The following is a 27,457-nucleotide window of genomic DNA, read 5'->3' as shown; positions in this document are numbered from 1 at the left end:
CACCATCGCCTCCAAATGCTCCCCAAGGGCCGACTTCTGAGGAGGAAGGTCTCTGGTACTCAAGAGTTGCTGCACCCATCTGAGGCCCTCCCAAAGCATGAAGCTACTGCAAACAGCCGCTCAGATTCCTAGGGCAGAGACCTCAAAAATACGCTTAAGGTGAACCTTATGTTTCCTGTCCTGGAGATCTTTAAGGGCCACCGCCCTGGCCACCGGAATAGTGGTCTTCTTGGTGACCGCAGAGATCGAAGCATCCACTTTTGTGACTTTCAAGAGCTCCAGGATGTCTTCCAGCAATGGGTAGAAGTTATCCATAGCCCTATTCATGTGCAAGCCCACCTCTGGAGTATCCCACTCCCGGGCCATCATCTGTTAGATCATCTGAGGGGAAAAGAAAGGTCTTAGTTGGCCCACGTAATCCTGCTAGGACCGGATCCATCGTACTCTGGCTGGGGTCATCTGGAGGAGCCGCAATACTCAGCTCCGCCAGGACATGCGATATAATGGGATTAAGTTCATCCCTCTGAAAAAGGCGGACCATCTTGGGATTATCTCCTTCCAACGGCACCGCCTTCTCCGGCTCCTCTCCTAGATCTGCCGAGACATTACCTGTCCGAGCCCGGGCTCTGCCGAGGCGAGATCTTTTAAGGGGCCGCAAACTCTCCAGACCCGAACGGACCCTTGCGGTTCCAACCACCTGGGGAGTTTCCTGAGTGACCCCTCTGGGAGCAGAGGCCCACCCAGTCCCTCAGGCTGGACCTGGCTAGCCAAGTAGGCCTGATGTATAAGCAGAACAAATGTTGCTGGAAAACTAGGTGGATCCCTTAAATTCCTACTCCTCCCTCCCCACCCCCTGGGGAACAGGCTGATCCTCAGGGAGCTCAAAAAAGGAGTCCTGGGGATTCCCAGGACTCCCCCTGCCAATGATCGGGTGGGGGAAGGGATCTTCCTCCCGCTCTATGTCTGCGAGGCAGGCGCAAAAGAATTCAAAATGGCTGCCATTCCCACACTCAGCCGGAACAGATACAGCCTCGCTCTCCCTCCTGGCGGCCCTTTTACCCGTACTATGGGACCTGTCCACTGGACCTGATGCTGCGCTAGATGCTCCCTCTCCACTGGAGAGGCACCGCGCACAGAGACCCGCAGGGAAGAGCCGCGCTGCTGGCTCCCTGCAGGCCTCACAGCTGACACCACGTGGCATGGCCACTGAACACGAGAGCGCGAGCAGGCAGCGCTGCTGACCTTAAGCCCAAAAGAGGAGTGGGACCTGAAAGCAACTACCATCGGACAGACCAAGAACACGGCCAACTCCCCGAAGGTGCACCGCCGCAGATTCTGCCGCTACTCAGCCCTGCTGCAGGGACAGCAAGTTATTTTGCCTTTATTTTATTTTATTTTTTTGTAAGCAAAGCTCCGGCAAGGACAGCAAGGTGGCACCGGGTCCCTGCAGGGAGAGGGGAAGAAGCCGGACCACCGACTATCAACCTCGGCGCTAAAATAAGGGCGCTAACTGGGTCACCAACCCAAGCTGCCTGAAGCCTACGACCAAAGAGGATGGTCCCCCTAGAACCTGCCAACTCCCTGGGAGCACTGCTGAAGCTTCCTGTCCTACCTTGACAGCATTTTTAAACAATTCCTCCTGTTATTTTTATTTTTTAGTAGTGAACCTACGAAGGAAAGGTTCAGAACTGCAAGTGTTGCACCACCTCCATCTGCTGGAGACAGAGAAATACTGAGGAACTGCAGGTAGCAAACCAGGTTAAAAGGGGTTCCCTCAAAGTTTTTCTCTGTCTCCATCTGCTGGAAAGGAGGCAAAACCCAGCAGTCTGGACTGATCCGGGTATGTTCAGGGAAATAAATATTGTCATTTTCTTTTTCATGCTCTGCTTGTGGCTGTGTAGTTCATTTGACACTTCTAAGCATGTGATTGGTAGCCTCCCTAATTTTGTAATTCAAAATTGTTAACAAAACACACTGTTTCCGATTCGCTGCAGTCAACTGTGGACAGGAAAAACTTGTCCTGTCTGACAGCCCAATTTGCTGCATCCACCCACTGGGATTTACATTAGGCAAATTCCATGTCTCTTATTACCAGTAATGCCATGTTGATCTCTTTTCCAGGTTCTGCTCAGTGGAGAAAAGTGGTAAAGCAGTTACTATGGTTTTCTTAAATGAAGATCTAGGAAAATTTAGCTATTAATGTTCAAGCTTTATTTAAATAACAATGAAGGCATTTCATGGCCTCCTGCTTCCCAAATCTCCATGCTTACAGAAAACACAATCAAAAGGGCTAAAAATGTTACCTTTGCAAGAATGTGTTTGTCCTTTATTATATACTCATATGTAGTTAAAAGGACATTAAATTTTCCACTACGAAGCTGAGGAACAAGTGAGCGTCTCATGGCTGGTGTTCCCTGAAAAAAAAAGATCATAAAATGACTGTAGAGAACTTATAAGCTTGTTATATTCAAGACTTGGCATATTAAGATTTTTTGCTAAATGACCACTATTACACTATCAGTTAGTAAGAAAAACCCATCAATAACAGATTGACACCATCTCTACGTTTGCCCCGATTGTTCATTTTTTTGAGCTTTCACTAAAATTGCAAGTTTTATTTTGTACCAATATTAGCTCAACATTCCAAGATCATGCTAAAATTGTATAGTGCTCATAGTACACTGTCTTACCACTTCATAATACCAAATAAGCATATAAAAATTCTAGTGCAGGATTGGCCCTATGGCTCAAGCAACAGCATTCTGCACTGTAGCACAAGACGCTCTGATTCATGTTTCTTGGAAGGCAGAGTCAGAAGGGTCTGGGCATTCCTCCTTCCCTGAGCTCAAGGCAGTATGCCAGCTGCTACTATAGCGGTTACCCTGTCAGACATAGGACCAGATGTACTATGCATTTTCCCCATAGACACAAAGGGGCCTCTACAATAAAACTCACAGTAATATTTTTTTTAGCACGCAACTAGTAAAAATTGAACATGCATGTTAAAATGCCACATAAAAGACTAAGCAATAGATTTTAGCATATCCACAGTACATTTCCTTGCCCTCTTCAAAACTTGGGATAAGCACAGAGAATCCTCAGTTGCAAAAACATACAGAGAGCAAAAATATTGAGCAGCCAGGTCTGTCTGGAAAGCTGAAAATACAGCAATTTCTCAATATACGGAAGAGATATGTTCCTGTAATTTTTTTCTCTACATCGAAACCTATTTTTTCATTGACTTCCTTTAAAACATGAAGATTTGTTCCTATATATATATTAAGGGAGGCTCCTATACAACAAACATGCTTTCTACAGGATATAAATTAAAATATAGAACTATTATCAGTTATTTTATCAGTTATTTTTGACTCTTTTACTACTTTTCGGTCTTCTTTGTTCCTGGTGAGTCTCCATTCCATAAATTAAACCCAAAATGTAAATTCCATTAAAGCGAAATTCAATTAAGTGAGTTGCCATATAAGGAAGCATTGCTGCACACTAAAAATAGAAATTGTAGTGGAAACATGGGCACTCATGTAGTGAAATCTGTAAGGAAAGGCTAGAGGGACCTAAAGAAATGCAGATGATTCGGCAATAGCTGTGCTGGTGACTGATTGGATTTTTAGTTAGACATAAGAAAGAAGGTTAGGATAGTAAAGGTGAACAATAAAGAGGGTCTTGCATGCTCAGCTACCCAGAAGATACTAATAAAACAGTCTTGAAAAGGATATTCTACATTTACTTATTTATTTTCCACTTCAAAATGGATTACATTCAGGTACTGTATGTATTTCCCTATCCCTATTCCTTAAGGCCTAGATTCATCAAAAAGCTATAAATATAGCAAAAATAGTGCCCATCATAAAAAAGGGTGTGGTTATCCTAATTTGCAGCCTCCCACATCACATAGGAAAATAACGCACGGTGTGTTGCGTCAGTGCAAGACGTACTGTGTCAGCACATCGCATCACCGCGTGCCGCATCATTTTACGTGGCTAGCGTAGACTAATGTGTAGTGCGTTATATTTTCAGTTTATATAACCTAGCTTCCTGCAACTATCTCTTTGAGGGTGTGTCAGGCTTGGGAGAGAGAGGAGAGGAAAGTTGGTGAGTGGTTAAGTGGGAGTAGGAGCTTTTTCTGAATCGATTACCTGAGTACGTTTTCTGGTCTTCTGTTGCCATCTGTTTCCCTTTACCTTGGTCTTTTTGTCTTCTTTATTGGAGTGAAAGTTTTTGTTTGTTTGCCCAGTTTGTCTGTCTTTTGGTGTGGAGAAGTGGTGGAAGAATGGAGGAATGAGGAGTGGTGTGAGAGGAGGAGTGAGGAGTGGTGGTGGAGTGAGGAATAATGATGTGAGTGGAGGAGTGGTGTTGATGGAGTGTGGAGGAGTGGTTAAGAGGTGTGAGGAGGATGGAGTGTGAGGAGGATGGAGTGTGAGAGGCTGGAGAGAGAAGATGCATGAAAAGAGAAGGGTGAGAAATGAGGAGAGAAGGTCGGAGAAAGACAGGAGTGCTAAGAGGAGGAGTAGAGATAGGCAGGAGAGAAGGGATAGGAGGCGGCGGGAGGGGAAATCTGACAGTCGCTCAGCAGCGCATGGTTCGGAGGGAGGTATCTTCAAAGGATACTAATGATGCATTAGAATTAGGGCATCCCAACAGTGAGGTTCCAATAATAAGAAAAGTAGTCCAAGTGCCTGTAACTAAAATCTCACCTGAGCAAAAATATTCTAACTTATCCCTATCAATTAAAAAGCAGAATGAAAATACAAACAAAAAACAAACTTTGAAATGTTTGTATGCTAATGCCAGAAGTCTAAGAAGTAAGATGGGAGAATTGGAATGTATAGCAGTGAATGATGACAGACTTAATTGGCATCTCAGAGACATGGTGGAAGGAGGACAACCAATGGGACAGTGCTATACCGGGGTACAAATTATATCGCAATGACAGAGAGGAGCACCCGGGAGGCGGTGTGGTGTTTTATGTCCGGGATGGCATAGAGTCCAACAGGATAAACGTATTGCATGAGATTAAATGCACAATCAAATCTTTAGGGGTAGAAACCCCTTGTGTGTTGGGGAAGACTATAGTGATAGGAGTATACTACCATCCACCTAGTCAAGATGGCGAGATGGACAGTGAAATGCTAGGAGAAATTAGGGAAGCTAACCAAATTGGTAGTGCGGTAATAATGGGAGATTTCAATTACCCCAATACTGATTGGGTAAATGTATCTTCGGGACTGCTAGAGAGATAAAGTTCCTGGATGGAATAAATGACAGTTTTATGGAGCAACGGGTTCAGGAACAGACAAGAGAGGGAACAATTTTAGATCTAATTCTCAGTGGAGCACAGGATTTGGTGAGAAAGGTAACGGTGGTGGGGCCCCTTGGCAATAGTGATCATAATATGATCAAAATGACTGGAAGGGGGACAGTAAGCAAATCCACAGCTCTCATGCTAAACTTTCAAAAGGGAAACTTTGATAAAATGAGAAAAATTGAAAGGAGCAGCTACAAAGGTAAAAAGTGTGCAAGAGACATGGTCATTGTTAAAAAAAATACCATCCTAGTAGCACAGTCCAGATGTATTCCACACATTAAAAAAGGTGGAAAGAAGGCAAAACGATTACCAGCATGCTTAAAAGGGGAGGTGAAAGAAGCTATTTTAGCCAAAAGATCTTCATTCAAAAATTGGAAGAAGGATCCAACAGAAGAAAATAGGATAATGCATAAGCGTTGGCAAGTTAAATGTAAGACATTGATAAGACAGCCTAAGAGAGAATTTGAAAAGAAGTTGTCCGTAGAGGCAAAAACTCACAGTAAAAAAATTTAAAATATATCCAAAGCAGAAAGCTTGTGAGGGAGTCAGTTGGACCTTTAGATGATCAAGGGGGCCATCGCGAAAAGATTAAATGATTTCTTTGCTTCGGTATTTACTGAAGAGGATGTTGGGGAGGTACCGTACTGGAGAAGGTTTTCATTGGCAATGATTCAGATGGACTGAACCAAATCTTGGGGAACCTAGAAGATGTGGTAGCCTGATTGACAAACTGAAGAGTAGTAAATCAACTGGACCGGATGATATACACCCCAGGGTTCTGAAGGAACTCAAAAATGCAATTTCAAACCTATTAGTAAAAATGTGTAACCTATCATTAAAATCAACCATTGTACCTGAGACTGGAGGATAGCTAATGTAATCCCCATATTTAAAAAGGGCTCCAGGGGAGATCCGGGAAATTACAGACCGTTTGGCCTGACTTCAGTGCCAGGAAAAATAGTGGAAAGTGTTCTAAACATCAAAATCACAGAACATATAGAAAGACATGGTTTAATGGATCAAAGTCAGCATGGCTTTATCCAAGGCAAGTCTTGCCTCACAAATCTGCTTCACGTTTCTGAAGAAGTTAATAAACATGTAGATAAAAGTGAACCGGTAGATGTAATGTATTTGAATTTTCAGAAGGCACTTGACAAAGGTCCTCATGAGAGGCTTCTAGGAAAAGTAAAAAGTCATGGGATAGCTGGCAATGTCCTTTCGTGGATTACAAACTGGCTAAAAGATAGGAAACAGATAGTAGGATTAAATGGACAATTTTCTCAGTGGAAGGGAGTGGCCAGTGGAGTGCCTCAGGGATCTGTATTGGGACCCGTACTTTTCAATATATTTATAAATGATCTGGAAAGAAATACGACGAGTGAGGTAATCAAATTTGCAGATGATACAAAATTGTTCAGAGTAGTTAAATCACAAGCAGATTGTGATAAATTGCAGGAAGACCTTGTGAGACTGAAATATTGGGCATCCAAATGGCAGATGAAATTTAATGTGGATAAGTGCAAGGTGATGCATTTAGGGGAAAATAGCCCATGCTATAGTTACACAATGTTAGGTTCCATATTAGGAGCTAGCACCCAAGAAAGATCTAGGCGTCATAGTAGATAACACATTGAAATCGTCAGTTCAGTGTGCTGCGGCAGTCAAAAAAGCAAGCAGAATGTTGGGAATTATTAGAAAGGGAATGGTGAATAAAATGGAAAATGTCATAATGCCTCTGTATCGCTCCATGGTGAGACCGCACCTTGAATACTGTATACAATTCTGGTCGCCACATCTCAAAAAAGATATAATTGCGATGGAGAAAGGTACAGAGAAGGGCGACCAAAATGATTAAGGGAATGGAACAGCTCCCCTATGAGAAAAGACTAAATAGGTTAGGACTTTTCAGCTTGGAGAAGAGACAGATAAGGGGGGGATATGATAGAGGTGTTTAAAATCATGAGAGGTCTAGAACGGGTAAATGTGAATCGGTTATTTACTCTTTCGATAATAGAAGGACTAAGGGGCACTCCATGAAGTTAGCATGTGGAATATTTAAAACTAATCGGATAAAGTTCTTTTTCTCTCAACGCACAATTAAACTCTGGAATTTGTTGCCAGGGGATGTCGTTAGTGCAGTTAGTGTAGCTGGGTTTAAAAAAGGATTGGATAAGTTCTAGGAGAAGAAGTCCATTACCTGCTATTAATTAAGTTGACTTAGAAAATAGCCACTGCTATTACTAGCAACAGTAACATGGGATAGACTTCATTTTTGGGAACTTGCCAGGTTCTTATGGCCTGGATTGGCCACTGTTGGAGACAGGATGCTGGGCTTGATGGATCCTTGGTCTGATCCAGTATGGCATGTTCTTATGTTCTATCAGACAAATGAAGAATAGGCCGAGCAGATAACCAAGAATTCCCAGATGCCTTTGCGGTACTGTGGCCTGTCAGAGGTGAATGAACTTTGAGTACCTTTCTGAGCATGACTTGCAGAATATCTCTGAGATGGATCTACTGGCACCAACAGGAAAAGGCCTATTCAATGACAGTGTTTGCACCACAATATAAGGAAACTTGGTGCACATGACATCAGGATGCAAGCTTTTGTCTTGCAGATGCCTATTTCAACTGACAGGAGCCAGGTAAATGAAGATGCCCCTGAGGGTGCAGCTTTAATTAAATCCTGGTGCCACAAAACGGAATTCATGCTGAGTTTCTATTCAAAAACCAGACTTGTTACCTGTTTACACAACAAAAGAATATCAAGAGAAGAACAGAAGAACAAAAGCCAGCAAAGCCATGATTGATAAAGGAACTTTTTTATGGTGGGAGGATATACAGGTTTAGTTGGTTAGGAATTCTCAGAATGGGGGGAGTGATCCTCACAAGCATTTTCTATACAGGATAGATTGTCATGACAACAGCATAATGTATCTTTGGGCATTCTGGAAACTTCGGTAGTGTTGTATTTTGATTATATAAGTCAGGGCATGTCACATACTCAGGGAGATGCTACTTATTACAGATAGAGGGCATATTGCATCTCCCAGAACACTTGTCTTGGACTTTCTTATAAACAGCTGAATAAATTATATTTTAAAATCTTTTTCTGAATCGAAGTGTTCTGATTGCCCTGGCTTTGAGTCCAAAAAATTATACATTTTGGCACCCCAGATGGGACTCTAATAGCTGTTGTTATTATAATTATTAATTATTAATAAGCTGTAGTGTTATGTTCGGTGGACGAACCTGACACTAGGTTCTTGGGTATTTTATCCAAAGATTGAGTTGCCCAGGTAGACTGGAGGTTATCCCGAAATATTATGAGTTCGGAGCAGATGTGGAATGAAGTAGGATCCATTTTGTGAGTATGTACCAAGAAAAAAAAAAAAAAAAAAAGGAAAAAATCTGTAAGTATCAATGTTTTTATTTTATTTGTTGTACAGTGTATATAGATTGTGTGTTACATCGGGTTTAGAATACTTTTTGCAAAATGTTCTTTAATATATGTTAGGGAGACAGGACATGAGTTGATGATTTGATTAAAATCAGATTGAACAGTTGAAAAAAGAAAAAAAAACAGTGGGGTAGCCAGCACTAGTCAGTCTGTGGTCTTTTGTCCTCAAACCACATGGCATCTGGCTCAGTAGCAGTTTCAGTAACACCTGGGAGGTAGCTTCAAAAGGAGGAAGAGGGAATAAGTTAAATTTGGTAAGTTATAATTAGTATGAGAAGGAGTTTTTGGTTAGTGGATTATTCCCCAAAAGTTTGGTTGGTGTTCTTACAGGAAGGTGCTAACGGCTTTAATCTTTTACAGCAGGTTACATGTGGTTAATTTCTTTCTTTGCCTTCTTTGATTAGCTTTAACAAGGAAGCCTATTTTTTGTCTGTGTGCATCTATTTATATAAGTTAAGATTTTGTGTAAAATGGTTCCTTGTAAAACAAAGTTTAGTGATTGTAGTTGAACTTAAATCTGGACATTAGTGAACTGCTGGCAGTGTGGTATATAGGGACATTTGAATTAATTGCTGCAGTTCATTAAACAGAGAAAGGAATCTTTCAGTGCTATGTTGTTTTTCATCAGCCCTAGCTGGCTTCAAGGATTTGTGTTTACAGTAAACATAGAAACATAGCAATGCTGGCAGAAGGAGCACAAGCCGTCCATCCAGTTTGCCCAGGTAGTTTTACATATTTTACTTATCTGTTCCTCTTAGTTTTTGGTTTTATTTCCCACCATTAATGCAGAGATGCTCATATTGGCATCTAAGTTTTTAGAATTGTGTGATTAACGAGAGTTTCTTGTGAAGAGATTGTAGCACTATGTGCAGTATGTTTCATTTCATTTGGTAAGAACGAAAGCATGAACCTGTGTTTATTTAAAAGCCATTCATAATCAGCTTTGATTTATCATTGGAAAGGGATGTTTTTTCTTTTGTCAGGTGCATAGGCAAAGAGATAGAACAGGAAAACAATCTATAGATATACCAATAGAGAGCGATGTCATTTTAATGAAATGATCTGTTTAAGTGCTTTATCAATTAACTAACCTCTTCATTGAGTGTAACAGTTGTTTGGCGGGAGAGGAGGTGCCCCCCTCAGGAATGTGTTTGAGAAAAAAAAAAAAAAAAACCTGGGAGTGAGTCACTTTTAAAATGAATTGCACAGTTCTGCTGAGATAAGAGTTTAAGGTTTTTGTTTGATATAAATATTTGATTGAGTATGTCAAAGGATGAAGTGCATGGTGATAGAAGAGGGAGTAATGGAGTGGACTGGTCAGTTTGACAATGGGAATTGTGGGTTGTTTGAAAGTTGGCAGGAGTGAATTTGATGCTATTCGCAGGGACCTAGTAATGTTAAAGAGGGAAGAGAATTATTTTATGTTGATGCAGGTAGGTAAAGTGCTATGGCAGTATGATAACTGTGCGTCACAATGACAGAATGCATATGCAGAAGGTTGTGAGGTGGGAAATTTAGAATGTTTTGGCTAAAAGTAGAGAAAAGATGTAAGTCAGTTGCATTTAATTGTGTGAAGATATGATTTATTTTAAACTAAACATAGGACAGAACTAAATAGAAGGCACTACTATGCATGAACTCTATGTGGCAGTATGTGTTAATTACAGTATTTATGTTATATTCTAAGGATGATAGATATTTCTCAGTTTTGATTATATCTCATTAGATGCTAACTTTTAGAAGTAAGGGAATGAATTAGGTGTTATGATGGGAGTTCAGGTATTGCACGTATGTATTGTGGACTGTTTAGACGATATGTAAAGGAGAAAGATTGTGAGACGGTGAACAGCAGAGAGTTAAGCAGCAATGCCTATTATCTATTTATGTGCCAGTAAGAAAAACTTTTGGTTAATGCATATTAGTATGTGCCATCCTTTTATTTTGCAGACTTCCAGACTCCTAGCTGATATGTCTGTGCTTTTGGAAATGATTCGTATTTTTATTTAGGGTATTTACAGGATTTGGTAGTAAGAACTTTGTGGAACATATGCATATTGGATGGAAATAAAATGACTTCTAATTACGTGCAAAGTTGTCTGTTTTAAGTTTCTCTTTTAGAAGGCGAGTTAGGAGTTTACAAGCATAGGAAAACAAAAAGGTTTTAGATTTGTAAAAGGAAGTAGCTCTTATCACAGGGGACAGCGCCTCCTAGGGGTGGACCATCAGAGAAAGGAAAGTAGCTTTATGACTGCTTTTTTCTGAATTAAGGTATATCAGTAGTTTGACTTTTAAGGAACCTGTAATGTCATTTTTAAATTTCATTTTAATTATTATATTAACTGTTATATATTAGATTTCTTTCCAGGGTACCAAAGCACAAAGCGCATCTGTCTCTGTTCTATGGGAGATGAAGAATGCAGTTTATTTCAGTTTGATTCCTTTTTCATTTTTAATAGATCTATTCTATTTTTAATCCTGAGTTTTTGTTTTCTTTTGTGGATCGATCCAATTCTTTTATATTTTTAAAGTATTTTTTTCTTTTTGAGCTCAAATGTTTGACATGTTGTCTGTTCTATGTTACATGTGTAAACTGAGGAATGAATGAATGAATGCATTATGTGGTCAGTGCTGTGACATATATGTTTTAATGTACAGTCTGAGTATTTATGTTTGTGGTCTGGACCATTGCATGATGTTTTGAAATAATGTGGGGATTATTTGGCAAATTAAATATAGGGAGTACGTGACATAAAAGTATTTTCTTACTACTTAATCGGATTTGTTGCACTTTTATTTAGGTTTGACTTCAAACACATGCATCTAATCTAAGGAGGTAAGAGATTCTGCCTTGCCATCATCACTGAATCCTACTAAAAGAACTATATACGCACTGAATGCAGAAATTATTCTTGGTCACAGACTTTCTTATATATTATATGGACTGCAAGGCTTACAATTTATACCTGCTTTTTGCTTTTTTCTTTGTTCTGGGGGAATGACTTTATGCAGAATTTCGGTTCTTTCATTCTCTGTCAGTACGTAGGTGTTCAAGTTAATAATATTATTTGAAGTGATGCTGTTTTTATTAGTTTGTATGTTCCAAGTTCAGTAGTATGTTCCAGACTTAGACTTTATAATACTTATATGCTGACTTAGTTAAATGCATATGTACTAGGTTTTTCTATCTTTATCTATGGAAGCTGTTTGATCACAGAGGGTGATGTGTCTCAGTGTGATTTCAATATGATAATTCAGGGTTCAAGAGGGAGATCTCTTTATATTTCTCTTCCACACTAGCCTAAGTTATAAGTTATTCCTATTCTTTTGTTTTGCAGTTTGCACTTAGGGTAATCACTTTGCTGATCTTTAATATTTCAATATTCTATTTTTTATTCTAATGTTCTCGCTGAACCCTTCTTTGAATATCTTTTTCCTATGACATTATTTACTAGATTTTACCTAATGACTGTTTCACTCTCTTTCACAAAGTTTTTTACTAGTGGAGCCTGTGATATTTATTATGAGATTGTTCTCCTTGAAATAAATACATACCTTACACATGAGGAGCTCTGCTATGGGGATCTGTAACATTTTATTACTATATCTTTGGGTATATTAATTGCTCATTGTTCTTTTCTTCTTATCTTGGCCCTTTCACTATAAACTCTATCTGTGACTTATAAGCTAGTTGGTTTCTATTTAGGATTCCAAAAGGGAAGATATAATTTTCCTTAGTTCTGTTTTTTATTTGTATTACATTCCTTCCTTCCCTGTGTAAAGTCTTACACTGATGGTTTATCAATTCTGCAAAGTACATTATTTTGTTTTAGTTCATATAATATGCTAAAGACTTTCTCATAGTGTCAGCTTTTACTTGTTTATGATTATTCCCAATTACACTTAAACTTACCATCATTTAAGAAGGGTATGAGCCCCATTTCCCCTAGAAGTATCTGAAGATGAAGCAGTATTACTAGCTATCATCTACCTTAATAATTAATACTTGCCATACACAGATGTATTATCTCTTGGACATATGACTGTCATAAGTGAATTAGGACTGTCCATACAGTGAGTGCTATCACTGCTACAGGTTGTTGTCCTAATACTGGATAGCACCATTAATACCCTACAGAATTAGTATGATGTTTTAGACTTTTGCTATGCCTTTGCCTATCATGCATATGCCTTTGTATTTGATCTTCCATCACTGCAGCATATGACTAGAATATGTCTTATGCTTTGCACCACTTTTACATCATGTATGCACAACACAGTATGAGTTCTTCTATTGATTCTTGTTTCTTCTATTCTATTGTTTCTTTACTTTTCTGGTAAGGTGCATTGATTATATCCCTGTTTGCCATTTTAATGAATATTACCCTGGGTAGTTGTTCATAATAACAGTATTCATTGAAAAGATTTGCCCAAGATATCTAGTATTATATGAGAAACATAGTACTTTCATACTAGTCTTTCTGTGTACTTATCTTTACATGTTATACCACTATTATGTACTTACTTGATTCTGAAAGATAACATATGTGATTATGCTATTATGAAGTAGGGCCTTTTTATAATGCAGGTATTTGTATAGCTCCATTATAGAGCTAATAGCTACCTAGTGAAAATTAGTTTTGATGTTATTGTTTGATTAACTAGTGAATGCTTGTGGGAGCATCCTTCATATTAATTGGGAATCTAGAGGGACATACACCTATGCACTACACCTGATAAATACCAAGGTTAATGGTTAGGATACACTTTTAAGTTCCTTTGTCATGGCTTAGCATCGAAGACTGGTTGATGTGACACCTGTCCATTAAAGGTGTCCCATAGAGGGAAATGAAGAATAGGCCGAGCAGATAACCAAGAATTCCCAGATGCCTTTGCGGTACTGTGGCCTGTCAGAGGTGAATGAACTTTGAGTGCCTTTCTGAGCATGACTTGCAGAATATCTCTGAGATGGATCTACTGGCACCAACAGGAAAAGGCCTATTCAATGACAGTGTTTGCACCACAATATAAGGAAACTTGGTGCACATGACATCAGGATGCAAGCTTTTGTCTTGCAGATGCCTATTTCAACTGACAGGAGCCAGGTAAATGAAGATGCCCCTGAGGGTGCAGCTTTAATTAAATCCTGGTGCCACAAAACGGAATTCATGCTGAGTTTCTATTCAAAAACCAGACTTGTTACCTGTTTACACAACAAAAGAATATCAAGAGAAGAACAGAAGAACAAAAGCCAGCAAAGCCATGATTGATAAAGGAACTTTTTTATGGTGGGAGGATATACAGGTTTAGTTGGTTAGGAATTCTCAGAATGGGGGGAGTGATCCTCACAAGCATTTTCTATACAGGATAGATTGTCATGACAACAGCATAATGTATCTTTGGGCATTCTGGAAACTTCGGTAGTGTTGTATTTTGATTATATAAGTCAGGGCATGTCACATACTCAGGGAGATGCTACTTATTACAGATAGAGGGCATATTGCATCTCCCAGAACACTTGTCTTGGACTTTCTTATAAACAGCTGAATAAATTATATTTTAAAATCTTTTTCTGAATCGAAGTGTTCTGATTGCCCTGGCTTTGAGTCCAAAAAATTATACACAAAGTAACTTTGTATAAGGTTTTGCTGAAACTGGCTGCCACTCAGCATGGTGTCCTCGGCTCATGTGGGACATATGGGAGAACCGGGGGGGGGGGGGGGGGGGAAGGGGGGGGAGAGAGATCCGGAAATATATCCATTTGCTGTCCATGGCGTAGAGCGAAATTATGGAAGACAAAGCAGAGCAGTATTATATCTCCAACTTTGGGTGAGGTATACATTAAAGCTTCACCCATCCTGTCCAAACAGCGAAATTGACTTTTGAGAACTTCGAATGTGTAGTAGTAGTAGTTTTTTTGGCATTGTTAGAGGGAGAATTTGCAAGGTCTTATAGTTTGTGGATAACGGTATATTTGGAACGGCAACCGGGGTGAGAAGCCAGGTCCTGCAACCATAACCAGAATCTTCTGCGGTAAATATAGATTTAAGTTATTAATCACAGCATTGTCACTTGCAGATCTGGCTTGCAAACTAAAGCATCCTATAAGACTGTATTAAGGTAGCCTGTTCCTTTTTCTGAGCCTTAAAAAACCAATTTGCCTGGCCTGAGTGTCACATTGTTCTGGGCCAGTACATGTGCAGGATAGAAGTAGCCAAATGTAGCTCTGCTCTTCCAGACTACTAAACTGCATCTGAGTATTCCAATAATTGCATGCCAGCCCCTCGCAACCAAACTAAGACTACTGATGTGTAGCAGTCTGCCAACCTTGAAGCAATAAATAAGAGCTGCCAGACATGTGCTAGCTGAAAAAAAAAACCATGGTGTGATTGCAAATGTTGCTGCCTGCTCTGCAGTATGCCCTCCATAGCAACCAATGTGTGAGGTGATACAAGGAATATGCCAGGCCACCAGCATGCACAGGACACTACTTCTGGTTCAGCTGTGTGAGGGACAAGACAAACTGTGGCCAACAATCTGGATAACGCATCACTAACCGGCTACATGTTATCGTGCAGTACCAGCAGTGTGGACAACTTCAAGCTTGTGCTTAACCAGTGAGATTTAAATAGCTCCCAATGGGATTATAGGAACAGGGCTACTTTGAAAATGAACACATTGAAAGTGTAAAGTGTCTGCTCTCACACCAAGTTTTAGGGCAGGTGCATTGTTTGCCCTCACAAGATTAGCAGGCCTCTGCAGCATAGAGAGAAAAAGCAAGCCCTGTGGCAATGGTCTGCAGACATAGCTAAACAAGCCACTTGTCATGAGAGCAAACCTGTTACATCCACCTAGCCACCCCCCATGTCTGTGCCGTTTGCCACAAACACATAGCTAGAGATGGAATATAGAAAGAAGCATCTCTCTTACCTATTTTATTTATTTAAGGTTTTTATACACCGGCATTCATGATATAATCACATCATGCTGGTTTACAGTTGAACAAGGGGGGTGCAAAAGATTAAAACTGGAACCTATGCAAAGGAAGAGAGCAGTTACAATAAACAAGGATGATCGAACTGGGAGAATAGAGAAGTACTGTAGGAATTTAACATCATATAGGGTTATTTACAATAACCTGGTGGGGCTGCATTATGGAAGTTGAAGAGAAATTTAGGAGGAGACCGTAAATGCTTGTTTAAACAGCCAAGTCTTAAGTCTTTTTCGGAAGGTGGGGAGGCAAGGCTCCTGTCGGAGATCAGATGGAATGGAATTCCAAAGTGAAGGTCCAGCTGTCGAGAAGGCCCATTCTCTTAAAGTAATATGCCGAGTGGATTTGGCGTGAGGTACCTGGAGAGATCCTCTGTATGCTTCTCTGGTAGGTCTTACCTATGAGCCAACTGTCACCATACAGGCTGTGCTCAAAATTTTCACACAGGCCAAACTGTCTAAGTATAAAGGAATCATGCGCAGCTCCCGGGTACCTGGCCACCATGTCGAGGATGCGCATTCGAGCATCACAGACCACGTACATTTTGATGGAATGGAAGAGCTTTCTGTTGTGGAAGATCTCCTCCCTGTCACGGGGTGGGATGATGGCTACTGAGTACAGTCGATAGCTCCCAGAACATTAGTTATCGATGGCATAAAAGCCTCTCATCAATTCCATCAAGTCCTGCCTGCCTGAGGAAATGCTATGTAGCGATTCATGTGGTCAGAGACAGCTGCTATAATCTGGTCCAGACAGCAGGAAAAAGTGGTTTAGGACATTCCCCCCAGACCTGCATTGTCATTTGGAAGGTGCCGGTTGCCATGAAATGCAGGGTGGCCAATAGTTTGGTTAGACCAGGCACAGCGTGGGACCTTTCAGTGATCGAATCCAGATCCCCTCAGATTTCTTCACATAGTTCCAGGATAGCCCAAGAGCTGAGGCAATATCTGCAAACCACATAGTCCTCTGGCATGCCCAGCAAGGATGATAGTGGAGGAAAGATGTGCTCCCTGTAACTCCTCCTCTGTGGGGCCAGTGGCTCTGCCTCTGTTGCAGGGACTTCCCTAGAAGGGCTTCGAACTGGCCTTGCCTGTTCTTGAGGTGGTTGTTGCTCTGCTTGTTGTTGTCTGCGGCGAGCCCTCCGATGCATCCAGTATCCCCCCAACAATTAAACTTGCCACAAATATTATGGCTTTAGAAAGCTAGACCAGGTAAGAACATGTGTTTTTATTAGGGCACGAAGGCCTGGTATGTGTGTCCGTTATAATAATTATTTTTATCGTACGCAATAATCGCTGCAATAATACCCGCGATATCATAAGAACATAAGAAATGCCATATTGGATCAGACCAAGGGTCCATCAAGCCCAGCATCCAGTCTCCAACAGTGGCCAATCCAAGTCACATGTACCTGGCAAGTACCCAAACTTTATATAGATCACAAGCTACTATTGCTTATTAATTACTTAACCTCTAGGAACGTATCCAAACCTTTTTTAAACCCAGTAACACTAACTGCTGAAACCACATCCTCTGGCAATGAATTCCAGAGTTTAACTATGCACTGAGTGAAAAAGAATTTTCTTCTATTTGTTTTAAATGAGCTACTTGCTAACTTCATGGAGTGCCCCCTGGTCCTTCTATTATCTGACAGGTCAATACAGTAAAGTGCGGCCGCGGTTACCCTGCTCCTAACCCGCTTTCTACTCACTTTTCGGCAGCGTTAGTCCAACCCGAGATACACTATCCCCTTTAACCCATTCTTACCGCCTCTTTAAATCACCGGGTAACCCCTTCCGCCCGTGGCATGTATATTAGATGTAAACGATCAAATTAGCTATTCCCTCCCATACAGTAACACGCGCCCCGACTATCACTTTTTTAACCTGCTAACTTACCGCCTACCCTTACCCGCTCACCTGCCCTGGTCGCATCCATGGGTGCTGGTCTCCGGGGCAGCCCCAGTCCTCTCCCCTCCTCCCGAAGCAACGAAAGCGGAAAAAATCGAAAAAGCGAAAAAAAAAAAGTAGCAACGAAGTGGACGGTTCTCCTATGCTCGGGATTGCCAGTCCTCTCTCCCCTCCTCCCGAAGCAAGGCGCGTAAAGCAGCCTTCCTTCGGGAGGCGGGGAGAGAGGACTGGCAGTGTAAAGCAACGAAGCGACTTACTCTTCTTGCAGCCCCCCTCCAGAGACGGACATCGGCGGAGACGGATCGCGGCTCCCCTGCCTCCCGGAGGCAGCTGCCAGCAAAGATGGATGCCTGAAAGGGCGAAAGCGGCCCCTGTGCGTGCAATTGGGCCACTCAAGGCGTGACGTCACAACGTTTGGCGTCACGTCTTGAGCGGCCCAATTGCACGCACAGGGGCCGCTTTCGCCCGTGCAGGCATCCATCTTCGCCGGCAGCTGCCTCCGGGAGGCAGAGGAGCCGTGATCCGTCTCCGCCAATGTCCATCTCCGGAGGGGGGCTGCAAGAAGAGTAAGTCGCTTCGTTGCTTTACACTGCCAGTCCTCTCTCCCCTCCTCCCGAAGCAAGGCTGCTTTACGCGCCTTGCTTCTGGAGGAGGGAGAGAGGACTGGCAATCCCGAGCGTAGGAGAACCGTCCACTTCCTGGTACCTGTCATTTCAAATGTCATTTGAAATGACATTTGAAATGACAGATACCAGCGCGTCCGTGAAGCGTTAGGCCAGCGCACCCAGGATACTGTATAGCGCTCTATACAGTAAAATGGGTTGCGCGGGCCTAATGCTTCACGAACGCTTCTTGGACTCAGCTTGCATTTGCAAGCTATTTAAATACAGTATCGAGCGGTAGGTGAGCCGGACTGTGCGTGCGACAACTGCGGGTGCGCCCGGCACTAACTCAGCTCTTCCTACTGCTCCTTACTGTATTGGCCTGTGAGAGAGTAAATAACTGATTTACTTTAACTTGTTCAAGTCCTTTCATGATTTTGTAGGCTTCTATCATATCCGCCCTCAGTCGTCTCTTCTCCAAACTGCTTTAACCTTTCCCTCATTGGGTAGGTGTAGTTATTTCCCGCATTAAATCTCGCAATAGTGTGTGTTACTCTATCACATTCCGCGCTAGCAGAGCCTCATTTCCATTTACTCCACCCAAACCCCTCCCACTCGAATACTCAATGTTTAATTTGCATATGCATTTTGCACTGCGTTATTTATCACGCATGTTACGGTGTTATTGTGTGTGATAAGGACCCTCTGCCCTGCTCCTGGTGCCTCTAGTGCTGCTCTGACATAGGCAGCGCTAGAAGCACAAACGTCAGCATTAGCTTACACTTCCAGCGCTGCCTCTGTCAGAGCAGCACTAGAGGTGCCAGGAGTCGGGCAGAGGGTCCTTCACTCCCGGCTTGTATAAATAAGGTTTCAGGGGAGATGGGGATGGTCTGGTGGATATGGGACAGGTGGCCCAATTCATCGTTGTGCGGGGGAGGGGGAGAGGCGGCCATATCCCATATTTATCTTAAAATTGGGACTGAAGAATAGGGTTAAATCCCGGCATGACTTAATTATTTAAAAAGTTGTGTGTTGGAGAGCATGCGTTACAATGGGCGAAGTGGGATATAGCTTGTTTCACTCTGATCCCACACCTACGGAATCTGCCTCCATCGGAGATTAAATCTGCTAAAAATTGGCAAAAGGGTGAGCGAATCTACATGTGATTGTTAGCAGGTAAGCAACATTGTTATGTCTGCGAGAGTTGCTAAGAAGGTTAAGAAAAAGGAAAAGACAAGGGCCTGTGAGGGGAAAATGGCGGAGGGCCGGAGTATTCCGGAAAAAAGATCTGCCTATGTCTGCGGTCATTGAACTGAAAGTGGTTGTGGTTGACACACCTGAACCCAAATTTTAAAAAATTGTAGAAAAACTAGATGAAGTAACAAAGAATGATGGCTTATGATTTGAGATTTACTGATGCAGAACAGCACATTTCAATAATCAGGATGCCGTACAAACTGCAACAGAGGAAATCGCTAATTTAAAATCTATGATGCAAAAACAGGTTAAATGGCTAGAAGATCCTGACAATAGATCTTGCCATAATAACCTACAATTCATTTCTATTTTGGAGTCAATTGGGGAGACTGAATTGTCACAGGTTCTAGAAAGCTGGTTAACTAAAGAACTAGGCTTCTCGGAGATACATGGCCTGCTGCGAATTGAGCAGGTGCATCAAATGGGGGTGAGGAAGGAGAGGGCTGTAAGGCCGCGAGTGGTGATTGCAAAAAATTCTGGAGTTTTCCCATAAAACAGAGATTCTTCAAAAAGTAAGGTTTGGGAAAATGCAGAAACATGATAATATCTTAGTTTTTCCAGATTACTCAATCCAATAGGCTGTCCAGAAAAGAGAATTTGCTTCAGCCTTCTCCAAATTACATGGTCTGGGAGTGAAATTTGTGTTATTATATCCTGCGAAATTGAGAGTTATCCTCCCACATGGCATGAAATGGTACCAAATAGCGGGTGAGGTGAAAAGGTTGGAAGATCTGAAGAAAAAAAAAATCCATGGAAACCCAGGATGATATGGCACATTGATCCCCCTAACTGTATGTTCTTCCTGGCATCAGGATTGACAACTGGCTGTCAAATTTAGTCTTTAACTGCCACTTCCATTCATTAGTCGGAACATTCTGTGCTATGATGAGTCTTTTCCTATGGGAGCAATCCATTATTTGAAGAGTTGAATATCTTTGCAGTATTAAACTGAGAATTGCTGGGATTGTCTCTCACATTCATCAGTTGCCTGAGATAACAGCATATTTTTTATTTACTTTTTTCTCTTCATTTTTTTTTTTTTTACCTTTTTGTGCTACTCTCAGTAATTTTCACATCTGCTAATTTACATTATGATTGCAGTTTCACCAGTGTTTATATATGCTCTAATGTTGCATTTTGGAATGATGGGGGGATTCTTAAGGGATGGGGGATCTCTGTTCTAAGTAGTGAACTCACTATATGTGGTTGTATTGAGTTGGGGTTAGAGAAAGGAAGGGAGCAGGGGGAGGGTGGGTGGACTAGGGGGGAAAGCCAGCTATGTAAGGAGGTGACGTTGATTCTTTTGAAAACATATTCAGTGAAGTACCACTGTGTGTAAGCAGGGGCCTAGGCTGGGAGGGCTCCTATGGATTGATGCATTATTATCAGCAATACACCTAGTTCGTGGATTTAAATGAATAAATCTGGGATTAAAATAGCCTCCTGGAATATCTGCGGAATTAATTCTTTTATTAAGAGGACAAAGATACTCTCTCAGTGCTAAAAACAAACGTCTGCCGATGTAGCTTTATTATAGGAGACATAATTAAATGATTTCGAGCATAAGAAATTATAACAATGGTTGGTAGGATATGTACGGTTTGCTTCTGCTTTCTCACGGAAGGCCAGAGTAGCAATCCTAATCCATAAAAATTTACCTTTAGTGATAAAACAAGAAATTAAGGATCCAGATGGCGCTATATAATATTGATAGCCGAGCTCGACAGGAAACAGGTGGCTATATGTAACTTTTATATTCTGAATAATTATAGTCACTCTTTCTTTCTGGAGTTAATTAAGTTCCTATTAACCAATACAGAGGATTGTTTATTTGTAGGAGGAGAATTTAATTTAGTGCATGATCTAGATTTGGATAAATCCTATCCCTCCAAAGGAGACAAGCAGAGCCAAAGCGTACCTATGGCCAATATGGCTACAGCCATAGGCACCGCAGAGAGCTGTGTGGCCGACAGGTCCTCAGCAGAAGAAAAAGCAGCACGGCCAGGGACCGCGCTGCTTTTCCACTTACTAAGGCAGTGCTTACCACACAGTCGACTTCGGCAGGGCTGCACTGCTTCGTCGGAGGAGGAGCATGCCCTGCTGAAAGGAGTCCAATGCCCTGTGGCCAGAAGTCATTCCCTTAGCCACGATCGGGGGAGGGGGGAGCTCTGAAAGACACTGCTGCTGCCTACCAAGTCAAAGGAAGTAAGAGAGAAAATGTGTGCCTGGGTGTGGGAAAGGGAGAGAACATGTGCTTGTGTGTGGGGAAGTGAAAGAAAGCATGTGTGCATGTATGTGGGAGAATGAAAGAGAACATTGTGCTTGTGTAAGGGAGAGTGAGAGAAAGCATGTGTGTGCACGAGAGGGAGCATGTATGTGCACAACTACCCCAGTTTCTCTCTGCCTGCTAATCCATGACAATTTCAGGGCATCTGGAAATCAAAAGTTCCAAGGTATGGATAACAGGTAATTTTTAAAAAATCTTTATTTTACTTGTTGGGTATTATTTGATGTGTCTGTTTTGAAATATTTTATTGACGTTTGGAAGATTTTTAAATGAGTTTCAAATTATTGAATGTTATTCAATTCATTAATTGTTCTGAATTATTCTTTTTGTTCGTATCGTTTTACTAATTTTGTTTTAAATGGTAATGTTTGTTTTTTACATTGTTGCAGTACATACAGAATTTGGCTTGTTGCATTTTCCAGTTCAGTTTTTTGTCCTCACATTTCTATTTATACTGTATGGTCTCTTTATTCTGTATTTGAGGGTCTAGCTGTGTTTTGCATGTGTGACTGAAGTGAGTTATTCCATTAGTGTGTAGTTTCTATGTATAGAAACATAGACATGACAGCAGAAAAAGACCAATCGGCCCATCCAGTCTGCCCAGCAAGCTTCCACACTTATTTTCCCATACTTATCTGTTTCACCAACCACCAATTTCAGGGATCTTGTTGGTAACTGTTTGATTCAAATTTCCTGCCATCCCTTGTCATTGATGCAAAGAGTAATGTTGGAGTTGCATCAAAGGTGAGCATAAGGCTTATGGTTAAGGGTTGTAACCGCCGCATCAAGCAAGTTACCCCAATGCTGGTTTACCCAGATTGCACAGATCAATCCTTGTTGGATGATGTCTGAATGTAAATCCTGTTTTCTTCACTTCCCCCTACCGTTGAAGCAGAGAGCAGCACTGTATATGTATTCAAAGTGATGTATCAGGCTTAATTGGTTTAGGGTAGTAACCACCATAATAAGCAAGCTACCCCCATGCTTATTTGTTTACCCAGATTATGACGTTTAGTCCTTGTTGCTTGTTGTCTGAATGCTAATCCCAGAAATCAATAGCAGCTTGGATTGTTTTGCTTTCCTAATATGAGGGGGGTTTTTTTGTTTGTTTGTTTTTTTTTACTATTTTAGGCCTGGTGTAATACTTATAGTGTTTACTTTCATAGGTAGGACTGTTGAGTGGCTCTCTGGGCTCATGCCCATGCCAAGATGCATTAAAATAGGCCTAATACCATATAGGTTCCAAGTATCTCTTGCTTTTTTGCAAGTTTTTCTGGTTGGCACTTCCAGCAATGCAAGTAAATCTAATACACATATTGTAAGTGATATTTTTCCCTCAGAAGACTGTGCTTTGAATGTTCTTTTTCCATGTAAAATCTATTATAAATGCATAATTTTTAATTGTGTATGAGGAGGGTATGATGGGGTGGGGGATGCAAGGCTATAAGATTTTCCTAGGGCACCTAATATCCTTGCACTGGCCATGGGCATTGCCTTACAAACATTGAACAGAGTCTCCCAACTCATGGTGTCATGTGTTGTATAATGGGTGAGGGTGCATTTTTTCATTTGGCCATAGGGGCCAAATTGCCTGGCTACAGCTCTGGAGATAGGATGCAGGGAATGAAGGAAATATCCCTTATAAATACTGAATTGCAGATGGTTGATTTTTGGAGGGTGCTGCATCCCTTGGAACAAGACTATACCCATTTGTCAAGAGCTCATGCTACATTCTCAAAAATAGATTATATACTGATCTCTGTAGGTTGTTTCTCTAATATTATAGAGGCTGGATTTGGAGAAATTAAAGTATACTGACATGTACCAGTTTTTATCATCTTTGATGGTCCTGGAGGTAGGGTAGTTAGCAAATCCAGGAAATTTCCATATTTCTTGGCTAAAGATCCACAATTTCAAGAATTTTTAAAAACAAAATGGGCAGATTATACTAAAAATAATGCAGAACATTTGAACAATCCAATTTTGTTTTGGATGCTGCTAAAGCAGTTATGAGGGGGGAATTTATTTCTATTCTTATAAAAAGTAAGAAAGACTAGGATAAGCAAGTGTTGGAATTGGAATGACGTTTGAGGAAGCAAAATATATTAGCTAATTTAAGTAAAAAATAAAGAGGTGTATTTGTCTATTCAAGTAGCGTTGAATATGGCATTACATCAAAAAGCAAATAAAAGTGTCTTGTATTACAAATTCAAAATGTATCCATATAGTAGTAAAACAAGCAAAACACTGACATGTTTAATTAAAACTTCCTCAGGTTCACATTTTATTGCTAATTTAAAAGCTAAAAAAGGGGTGAATGGCCATTTAAATTCTGGAATTTTGAAAGTTTTTGAAGGTTTCTATAGTAATCTGTATACCTCAGAAGGTTTTGTCAAGGCAAAGGGCCGGATTTTAAAAGCCCTGCGGGCGTAAATCCGTCCGGATTTACGCCCGCAGGGCACTCGCATTCCGGCGCGCCTATTTTGCATAGGCCACCGGCGCGCGCAGAAACTGGGACGCGCGCAAGTCCCGGGGCTTCGTAAAAGGGGCGTGTCCGGAGCGGGACCGGGGGCGTGGTCGTGGCCTCCGGACCAGCAGCCCGCTGGCGCGCGCAGGTTTACACCTACTTTCGGCAGGCTTAAATCTGGCAACAAAGGTAGAGGGGGTTTAGATAGGGCCGGGAGGGGGGGGGTTAGGTAGGGGAAGGGAGGGGAAGGTGCGGGGGGTGGAAAGAAAGTTCCCTCCGAGGCCGCTCCGATTTCGGAGCGGCCTCGGAGGGAACAGGCGGCGCGCGCAAGTTGCACAAATGTGCACCCCCTTGCGCGCGCCGACCCCGGATATAAAATCCAGCGTACTTTTGTTCGCGCCTGGTGCGCGAACAAAAGTACGCGCTCGCGCAAATTTATAAAATCTACCCCAAAGTGTATAAGTTTCTTGGGGAAACAATCTGCAATATATTCAGGAATCGCAATTGGCTTTTCTAAATAGACAGAAGAGATGCGGCTGGGAATCCAAAAGGCAGTGGACTGGATGGTTATATAGTGCTGAATTTTACAAAATTTTATTAGAACAAATACACCTTTGCTAAGTGAAACATATGCAGCACTTATTGAGAGGAGAGATTATCCGGGGAACATGAATCGAGCTGTAATTCCAATTAGCCCTAAATCAGGGAAGGATCAAGTGAAAGCAGATTCCTATCATCCAATTTCATTAATAAATTTTGATCATAAACTCCTAGCCAAAATATAATGGCAGATAGATAGGCTTTATATCTGCCAGAATATATTGAATAAAGCCAAGTTAGTTTCATTAGGGGAAGATATGTGAAGCTAATGTCCAGATGCTTCTTACAGCAGTATTTTTCTGTAAACAATTTTCCACTCCTTTTGTAGTGATTAGTTTTGACGCTGAGAAAGCTTTCGATAGATATCTTTTTTTATTATTAAAACAACTTGGGTTATACAGTTTATTTGGTAAAGTAATACAGCTATTATATAACAAACTTCGATTGTGGCAAATTGTGATTGCTCAGAGGCTTTTCATAGTAGGGTTACTAGGCAACATTGCCCATTGTCTTCATTGTTGTTTCTTTTAACTTTGGAACCTCTGTTGAAAGTAATCCAATTAGATGAAGAGGTGCATGGAATTCATTTGCGATCTCGCAATTTTAAATATGCTGCATTTGCAGATGATTTGTTAGTCTAACTAATCCTAATTCCTTGCTGCCCAAAATCCTGGGGATTATTGAAAGTTTTGGGAAATTTTCAGGCTTCAGATTCAATACTGAAAAGTCAGAAGCAGTAGCGTATCTTGACTCAGTTCAATCCCAATGGATAGGGGAATTCCATTTAAGGTAGGCACCAGGTAAATTTAAATATTTAAGATTACAGATGATACATGAAGTAGAAAAGGTATACAACTAGGATATACCTCCTATTTTGGTGATCACAAAAGATAAGCTTCATATGTGACAGCATTTATCGCTATCTTTGATTGGCCATATAAATCTTTTTAAAATAATATGCTTCCAAGATGTCTCTATATCATCCAAACATTACCAATTAAATTTAAATGTGGGGTTATCCAGAAACTGGAGCGAATGGTTGGCCTATTTATAAGGAAAGGTAAAAAACAGAGGGTAGCTCTTCAAAGACAAACAGAAATGGGGACAGTGGGATTGATTTTAAGACCCCTGCTTGCACGTGCCCATGTGCATGTGGTTCCCGGCGCGCGCACATGGATGCAGCGATATTATAACATGTGCACGCCGGTGCGCGCATGCTATAAAATACAATGGCCACACACAATGTGCAGGCAGCCCATGACTTGCACACAGAGTGGGGGGGATTTTTTAACCTATGCGGCGACGCGATCGGCCAGTCCCCAGTTTCTTCCGAGTCCGCTCCAATTAAGAAGCAGACTGGGAGGGAACTTTCCTATCCCTAACCCTACTCTTCCTACCTCTTCCCCTCTCCACCCTGACCCCTAAAATCTATTCTAGCTAGCCCTTTTTTTGTTTTGTTTTTGAACTTACTTCATGCCCCAAGGTGAAGGAAGTTGTGCGCACCAGCAGCCAGTATGCGAGTCATCGGGACAGCACAAAATGGAGCTGTCACAGCCTGCCCTCTCCCCTCCCACACCATGCCCCCCCCGACATGCCCCTTTTGGAGGGCCCGGAACTTGTGCGTGTAACAGGGGATACATGCATGGCCGGGCCTGTTCTAAAATGCATGCAGCACGCGCAAGGCTTGGCCATGTGCATTAACCCCAAAATTTACACGCGTAGCCCTTTTAAAATCCAGGCTTACGCGTACCAGATATGGAGCAATACAGTCTGGCTAGTTTGTTAAAGATAGTGCGAGATTGGGTATTTGAGGATGCAAAATATGTGTCTAAAAAGTGAAAAATATTTAGTAAAAAAAAAAAAAAAACCACCCAAAAACCATGAGATTTAAGTTATCTGTTTCTTACTGATAATACTATAGTTTCTAAGAGGAATCTGAATAATATATTGCTATCTCCCCTGCGCTGGGCATGGCCAAAAGAAATGCATCTATTGAATATTTCCAATGCTAGCTCACCTTTCTTACCTCTTTGGGGCAATAAAGATTTCTTTCCAGGTTCCCAATCAAAATTATTTTCCTACTGGCACAAAGCAGGTATTACAACTTTGCAACAGGTTTTGGCTGTAGATGGAATGATTTTATTGTTTCAGGAGTTGCCTAATTAATTCAGATTGAGAGATATGAATATTTTTCCAATATATGAAATTAGAAAAATTATGGGCCTGATTTACTAAGCTTAAGCACAAGAGCTGCACAGCAGGCACACGCCAAAGGGGCCTGCCCCCTTAGTGCGCCCCTTTGTGCTCTCGCTTTATGACCCTCTTCGCTCAAACCTCTCTTTCTTGAAAGGTTCTGTTCTTTTCTCCATATCCTACTGTAGTAAGTTACATTACTTTTCCATGATACGTGTTCTATTACTACTAAGATGGATACGAATTGCATTAATATGATTCTGAACCAAAAGACATTGTACTATCACTCCAATTCCATTACTATCCAGTATGCAATTACTTGCTATGACAGCAATATCATTATTCTTAATTAATGCTCAGTCTTTAGTTA

The 27,457-nt window shown here is 41.4% G+C and overlaps 1 protein-coding gene across 4 annotated transcripts in view; it reads right to left on the bottom strand.

The window, feature by feature from the left end:
• Nucleotides 1-27,457, bottom strand: part of SMARCA2 (SWI/SNF related, matrix associated, actin dependent regulator of chromatin, subfamily a, member 2) — a 604,786-nt gene that overhangs the window by 312,688 nt on the left and 264,641 nt on the right. For all 4 annotated transcript variants that reach the window (XM_029613254.1, XM_029613271.1, XM_029613280.1 and 1 more), the window contains exon 18: nucleotides 2,304-2,414. In XM_029613254.1, the coding sequence (XP_029469114.1) occupies nucleotides 2,304-2,414 (111 nt within the window). The remainder of the gene's footprint in view (nucleotides 1-2,303; nucleotides 2,415-27,457) is intronic.

This window comes from Rhinatrema bivittatum, chromosome 1, assembly GCF_901001135.1.
Source record: "Rhinatrema bivittatum chromosome 1, aRhiBiv1.1, whole genome shotgun sequence".
Taxonomy (NCBI): domain Eukaryota; kingdom Metazoa; phylum Chordata; class Amphibia; order Gymnophiona; family Rhinatrematidae; genus Rhinatrema; species Rhinatrema bivittatum.
Note: the sequence above shows the minus strand (reverse complement) of the source record. Positions and strands in the feature narration are given on the sequence as shown.